Genomic DNA, 7,893 nt, shown 5'->3' with positions numbered 1-7,893 from the left:
TGTTTTCAAAACTAGATATCATGGTTAGTAGAGGCCGATCTTTGATCGGGCGAGCGAGGGTGCTCACGAAGTGACCTTCCCCAATCGTACCCAAGTTCCCGAGCCGAGGCAACTTTGGTGATGACGGACACGTGGCCTTAGGCAACGAGTCAGGGTTTCCTAAATTTTCCAAAATAAAATATTTAGGTGACGACTCTGTATCTGGCAAAGCAGTCCATGTTTGGCACTTCTTTCAAAAAATCTGTTTTCAAAAACGATTTGCCGGATTTGGACTCTTTGATGATTTCATCGGTCTTACATTGCACTCTGCGAGATTAGATACAGGACCGTGACATTGAGTCCTGAACTGTAGTGAGCCCAATGAACAAAATGGGGGTGGGGGGATTTCCTCCCGGGACGTTCGGGGACGTCTACATCTGGCTTCCATCTCCAATCTCAAGCATCAATCTTTCCAGAATTTGGAGTGACATAATAGCAGCAGTGGAACAGAAGGACCTCCTCTTGCAATACTATGCTAATAACCTGCAATTAAAAGTGGGCAATGGTTCCAGAATCAAATTCTAGCATGATGGTGTGCTAACATTTGTCTCAAAGATGTATTCCCAAGATTGTTTCGTTTGTCCTCTGATCAGATGGGTTATCTTAAGGATTTTGTGGACCCCTCAAACTCCTCTGGAAATTGGCTTTTTAATTTCAGGAGGCCCCTATTTGATTGGGAAAAAGTGGAATTACACAGACTCATTGGCTCCTTATCAGCGGTATCTGGGCTAAATCAGGAGGTCCAAGATTGGGTTGTGTGTCTAGCAGCTCAGCCTGGTCAGTCTCTTGTCTCTGCTTTTTACAAACATAGTAGTCACTTTCTTGGCTGTGAAGATAGCACCAGTAAATCAATTTGGATCAAATACATTCCTCTCAAAGTGCAATTCTTTGGTTAGCTCACATGGAAGCATAGGATCAAAACATCTGTGTTCTTGCACCGGATTGGTATTTTAAATTTGTCGGCATCCACTCTGTGTATCTTCTGCAAATCTCATAATGAAACAAGCGAACATGTGCTTTTTCTTTGCCCTTTAGTATGGAGGATATGGTTTGACCTGCTGCAGTGGTAGAGGACTGTTTGGGTGGTACCAAGTTCCATTGAAGGCTTGCTACATTGGTGGGCAGGGCACTGCTGCAATAAAAAGGAATGAAGAATTTGGCGAGCATTACCCTTGGTGGCTCTCTGGTCTATTTGGAAGCACAAAAACGAATGCCTCTTTCAAGGTTCTCAACCTAAGATGGTTGAGCTACAAGAGCTTATCATCACAAGGCTAGCTATCTGGTTAAAAGGCCACATCCAAGGAGTCTCCATTCTTCATTTCAGATTACCTCTATAACTTCAAGCAAATCAAATACAGCCTAAGTGGCCTGCTGTAGTTAATTTCTTTGCTATGGTGTTTTTACTTTGTTTGAGTTGGTGGAGCTGCTATACTTGGTTTGGTTCTCAACTTCTGATTATGCTGCTATAAAAGAATTTTCCTGTTACTAGTTGTGAAATGAGGTGGAATGGTGCTTACTGCTATCTTGTTCTGTGCATTTTATGCTTTGGAGTTTTTGAGCTTCTCTTTTGTTTCCATCAGGTTCTGGTTTTTTTGTTGGTCTCTCACCAACTAGGAGGTTGGAGCTTTTTAGCTCCAAACTCCTCTTTATTGATGTAATTTCCATGCCTTGTATGCGTGTATCATCAATAAAGCTTTTTCTGTTGCCGATCAAAAAAAAAAAGGTTGCAATTCTAAATTAAAAGATTACAATTCTAGATTTAAGAAGTCAATACTCTAATGTAACTGCTCGATCAAAACCTCCTACAACTATAATATTATTCAGATTCAAATCAAAATTTATAACCTATAATGTTGGGTGTGCACATATATATATATATATATATATATATATATATAAAAAAATGGTTAAGGATACTTAACAGTATAATAACTCACAAAATTCAAGTACACAATGATGTGCAATAAAAAAAAAAAAAAAAATTGTTGTTTGTATTATGAGTTTATATATAACTCTTTATTGGTAAAAATCAATTGTTAGTTATTAAATTAATTCGATGTCACTGTCACATCATTTTAATGACAAATTTTACATAATTTTTTTTTTTTGGTATGCAATATTATACACACAAAATAGTTGGAGTTTCTTATAGTTGGAGTTTCTTCATCTCTAAGAATGCTATTTTTCTCTCTTATCCTTAAAAGTGTCACTACAAGAAATAAGCATTTTTGCGACATTTTTTTAACGGCGTTTTTGTAAACGTCATCTTTATTAATATTTAACGACGTTTTAAAAACGTCACATATTTATTTAATTAAAACGACACCGTTTTATGATCGAAGGCGTTTAAAAGCGCCTCCAAATGCTGTACACCGCACGCGCCTATTTTGAATCTGAGAATAAAGCTTTGTAACCCTTCAGGTCTTTAGACATAAACGTTGAATCCTCTGAACCCTTATCCTCACGACGCGCCTCTCTCTCAATCCTCTCTAAACCCTTATCCTCACGTCGCCTCTCTCTCAATCCTCTCTAAACATCGAATCTTATATTCAAATCTCACAGATTCACCGATTTCGAAGCTCTACCTTCACCACCATCTGCACCGGCGAGGTAGCGAGATTCATCGATTCACCGATTTCATAGATTCACCGATTTCAGATCGATCTGCACCGCCACCGCGATTTCGATTCTCTCTCTAGATCTCTCTTTCAGAGATTTATCTTTGATTTCATCTCAGAGTGATTTTGATTTCTCTCTCTCTCGATTTCAAAGCTCCACCGCCACCACCATCTATGCAAGCTTCCATGGCTTATCACCTCATCTTCTTATCTCTTCCACTTTGTATATACATATACATATATGTATATTTATCGATTCTCTCATGTACATACACGTATCTGTATAGACACCGATCGATAATGGAGCAAAGCTTCTTCGATTTGATCTATTTTCTACACTGCCCAGGCCTCGCCGAGACATTCCTCGACGTTTTACTCTCCTCAGTCCTGATTTGGCTCACTGTCACGATCGGCCTTGTTATCGGTTGGTCCTGGCGCCCTAGGTGGACTGGTTTTTAACCGCACATCATGTTCGGTTTCTTCTATATAGGTGTGTGTGTACATTAGTACTAACATTCTATAAATTTAGTGAGCAATCATTTTAGTTGTTGAGGTTTTTAATGTAATCTTTGGGATAATAAAGTATTTTTCATTGATTATACGTCGGCTTCCTAACACAAAGAGGTTGAATTTGGAAGCTGTAGGTGTTGAGCTTGACGAGATGGGAGCCGTAAAGGTTAATAACTTTTTCTTCGTCTTTTATTGCATTTGTTGTTCTTTGATGTGATGATGTGTGTATGGCATTGGCAATGTTCAAAAAATTATGAACAAGAGTGAGATTGTATTTATGAGGGTTTTTTTTTTTTGGGGTTAGTGTTTTAGTGCTACGTGTATCAGAGATGGTTGAGTTTATTTTGAGGTTTTTCACAGCATTTGCTCATTACTACTTCTCCCTTGTTTGGTTAACAATGTTTTCACCTCAATCTATTATTTCGTGGTCTATTTGATGTTGGTGATTCAAAATTGTTTTGCTTGTGAAAAAAATGTTTGTACCATGAGAAGTTAACTTCTTTGAGGTTCCCTACCCCTTTCATCTTGTATTTCAGGTGGATGAGTTCTCTCGCACAAACATTCCTAGCATATGGGTTGTTGGTGATGTCACAAATAGATTGAATCTTACTCCCGTGGCCTTGATGGAAGGCACCTGCTTTTCAGTGTGTGCTCAATCTGTACCCTGATTAGTTATCATCATTGAATTCTCTTCTTTTTTTTCTGTTATTAATTCATCATTTAATTCTTTGCTTTGCTTGCAGAAAACTGTTTTTGGTGGGCAGCCTACCAAACCTGACTACAACAATGTACCTTGTGCTGTATTCTAGTAAAGTTTCTTCTGTTCTAGCAAATGCTTCATTTTTCTTCCCTCATATAATTCACCTGAGAGTATCCATCAGTATAATGGAAGTGCTAAAATTGTTCTTGGTGCAGTTTTACAGTTTTTATTCCTTTTCAGAGCTTGATAGAAATAAGTTGTTCCAGTAGTTTCATTTTTCTAATGAACCAATTCTGTTTATCTTTTTATTGAAATTTGTTTGTAATATATGATTAGCTTGTGTTTTTTTGTTGTTTTACAGCATACCACCTCTTTGTGTTGTTAGATTAAGTGAAAAAGAGGCTATTGAGCAAGCAAAGGGTGATGTTTCGATTTTTACGTCAACGTTCAATCCTACGAAGAACACTGTCTCAGGGTATGTGATTGGACATCTAATTTAGTAGATAACTTTATAAGCTTAGAGGGAAACAACTTACCTTCTTGGTGTAGGAATTTGTTGTAATGTCATGGCTTGCAAGGCAAGGGATTTTGAATTTCTTCTTTTGATGATTCCTAATGGTTCAATACTTTGAAGTCATTGGATTTTTTCTCTAGAAAACATGATTATCTGTGGAATTCCATTTGACGCAATTATGTATACAGACAGCAAGAGAAAACGGTTATGAAGCTTGTTGTTGATTCTGAGATAGATAAAGTTGTTAGAGCATCCATGTGTGGGCCAGATGCACCTGAGATTATGCAGGTATCATTATCTCTATATCGGGTTTCATAAAGTTCTTAACCTTCAGCTACATATAGGTTTGAATTCTTCATTCACTTGGAGCTGGATAATTCATATTTTCTCACTAGGTACTGTATTTATGCCGCCAAAGTGGTCACTGGGGTATCATCAATGTCATTGGAGCTATGACTCTGACGCATCGTGAGGTTATTACTTTTGCATTTAAAGAGCTAAATAAATTCTCTCTCTCTCTCTCTCTCTATATATATATATATATATATAAATGTTTGTTTGTGCATAACTATTCTTTTCCACTGGTTTTTTTTTGTTTTTGGTATCTTATGACCAAGTTCACAATCAAGGTGGTATTTGACATAAGATATATGTTTGGTCTCTTTTTTTTTTTTTTTTTTTGATGAGTAAAAGCTGATCCTCACATTTATAATTGTGGAAGTCATTTTATTTTTAACTTCAAAAGAAAACAGAAGAAAGCTGTGAATTTTCTATAGTTGCCTCTACTTTCTAGATATTTTTATCCTTGTATTTTCACATATGCAGATTGCCAAAACATTTCGGGAGAAAGGTATACCTTGTGATGTTATATGGATGGATATTGACTACATGAATATGTTTCGTTGTTTCACTTTTGACCAGGCATGTCCTTAGTAGACGATCTTAGTATATATATATCCCTGGTACCATAAATGATTAGAAAATGGTTAGCTATTCCCTAGACCCTCCTGCCATTATTGACATGGAAAATGAACTTTTGTGATTTGTATCAGGAACGCGTTCCAGATCCAAAATCTTTAGTGAAAGATCTATATCTCACTGGATTCAAAGCAACAGAGAAATGGAAAAAGTGCATTGGAGACAAAGATGGAGAGGTTGAATTACAAGTTAACAAAACTCAGAAGCAGCTAGTAGTAAGCTTGAAATCTCACTAGATTCAAAATCTTTAGGGAAAGATCTATATCAAATACCACTAAGTTAATGGGGCCAGGACGTAGCTGCATTTAGTTCTGCTCTCTCCTGGTGCCGTATATTTTTAGGCTTGTTTTTCCTGTAATCTAATCTTATCTAACTACTAAGTTGAAGCATTAACTTACTGTTTCACTCTCTTGAGCTTTTGATGCATTCCACTCAACCTCGCAGTTTAGCTGCAGCATGAGTCAGAATATGATTAAATGTAGTAAATATTAAATATTTCACATATCTCAATAGAGAGAAGGATGTTTGTACCTTCTATATGAGTTTTCCATTATGTTTGTTGCATACTGCATAAATACCTTTTCAAAAATCTTACTACTGCTGAATGGCATCTCATAATTTCTTCTCCTTCTTTTTTTTTTTTTTTTTGAAAAGTTGCCTCTCATAATGTTTTACTAACTCTCTTGCATTCACCCTCTTAACCTCTTCCCATTTTGTCCAGAGCTTCTCTATTTCCCTTTTCGTTTATTTTTAAAACAATTAACTAATCATCCATTTTGGTATTTCACTTGTAAGCTCAAAGCCATGTGTGTTGATTCTATTTGTTTTCTTCCTTCTTATCAGCCAGTTCGGCGGGGTACAAATGGTGGTGTGACAAAAGCAGGACTCCTAACAGCTGCTGTGGCAGGCAGCATCATTGGACTGACATTCGTTCTCATAGGCTTTTTCACAACAAGATGCGCTTATGACGTGGCTCTAAAGCAGCTACTAGTAATACCTATTTCTGCTTTGGCGGGGCTTTGTGGAAGTGTCATAGACTCTCTGTTGGGAGCAACACTGCAGTTCAGTGGATTCTGCAGTGTCCGTAACAAAGTAAGTTCCACATATTATTTGAGATAATTATAAGAAATTGAAATGCATTAATGAATGATTTGATTAATTCTTATGCTTTTTACACCTTCAATTCATATGGATGCTGCACATATCATTGGATTTACTCTCAAAATATAACAATCCTTATGTGATTGTATTTCTTCTACTCAAAAATGGCAAACCTATTAGGTGGCCTACACCAACTCAACAATGTGATTGGATGTTTTTTTTTTTTTTTTTTCAAATATGTAATAACCCAAAGAATTGTTTTCAAACGCAGAAACTTGGTTGGAGATGACCATCCTCTGCCTACTGTAGCAGAAGTGGAACTGTCGCTTAGATGCAGTTTTCCTTCCACTATTGTACTAATAGCTGATGAACCTGGTATGAGGATGATACCCTTTCATCAATATGGATGCAGGCATATTCTTTTAATCTTACTGTCTTTCAAATCAATGATATGAATCTTATTTTAATTTGTTAGAAATAATTGTTCTCTTATTTGAATAAATTTATTCCATGCTTTTAGCGAATAAACTTGGTGTTATTTGGAGTGCAATTCAAGCCGACCATGGTCCAGGGCGAGTGCGTACTACTCCTATCACTGTAGCAAATAGGCGCACTATTCGAGTATCTTCAGTAGGTATAAGTGAATCTGGAAAAGCTTTTGGAAACTCATCTGTTCTCCATTTAAGTTGGGAACTCAGCAATTGCGATGGTTTGGCATCTTGGGGTGATGCCTATGATTTAGCAACATCCAAATCCAGCTGGGTGAGGTTTTTGTTATTGCAGAATGCATCAGGATTGGTACTGCCAAAACTTTGATTTGTTTAAATTTATTTTATATCATTGTATTTAATCAGGGTTTAGGTTTTTTATGATATGTAATTTTTCCCTTTGGGTCTTTAGGTGAGAGGCTGGACCTTGGCATTGCAGTACCTTAATATCAATGATTTTATGAATATCTGTGTCTTCTAATGAATTAAGGGGAAAAAAATGATGTAATGCTGTCGAAAATTCTATTAGAAGAACTGATAATTTGATAATCTAGTGCTTCTTCTTTGCTTCTAGGCCCTTCTTATAAAGATGTTATATTTAAATTGTTATTTTTCATGCTTTCTTGACATTGGATGTGAGCTGAAATGTTAATTTTTTAACTTTTAATGCATTTCATTTTGACTTCTCGGTGCATTGTTCGTGCTACTGTTTTTGGGTTTTCTGATAACATGGTTGATGATCATTCTACTGTACCATTTGAAAACTTGGAGAGTAATCTTACAGATGTTGTATGTTTATAGGTATGTTGTTTATTATTTAATTTCTATGCAGATTCTTGGGGCCTGTTTGGTTGCACTTAATAGTATGAATATCTGTAACTTTGCAAAAAAAAAAAAAAACAAAACAAAAGGGTGAATAAATATGAGAATTGTTTTCTAGTGTTC

The 7,893-nt window shown here is 36.3% G+C and overlaps 1 protein-coding gene across 1 annotated transcript; it reads left to right on the top strand.

Annotated features, from left to right (window-relative positions):
• Nucleotides 1-2,633: 2,633 nt before the first annotated feature.
• LOC114317337 (glutathione reductase, chloroplastic-like) lies at nt 2,634-6,016 on the top strand. Its single transcript, XM_082913651.1, has 7 exons — nt 2,634-3,333; nt 3,704-3,811; nt 3,911-3,975; nt 4,229-4,342; nt 4,570-4,669; nt 4,777-4,854; nt 5,207-6,016. The coding sequence occupies exons 1-7, from the start codon at nt 3,319-3,321 to the stop codon at nt 5,312-5,314; spliced, it is 588 nt and encodes a 195-aa protein (XP_082769777.1). The 5' UTR covers nt 2,634-3,318; the 3' UTR covers nt 5,315-6,016.
• Nucleotides 6,017-7,893: the final 1,877 nt, after the last annotated feature.

This window comes from Camellia sinensis, chromosome 2, assembly GCF_055761805.1.
Source record: "Camellia sinensis isolate YWXY chromosome 2, ASM5576180v1, whole genome shotgun sequence".
NCBI lineage: Eukaryota > Viridiplantae > Streptophyta > Magnoliopsida > Ericales > Theaceae > Camellia > Camellia sinensis.
The sequence above is the reverse complement of the archived record's forward strand: the minus strand, read 5'-3'. Positions and strand labels throughout refer to the sequence as shown.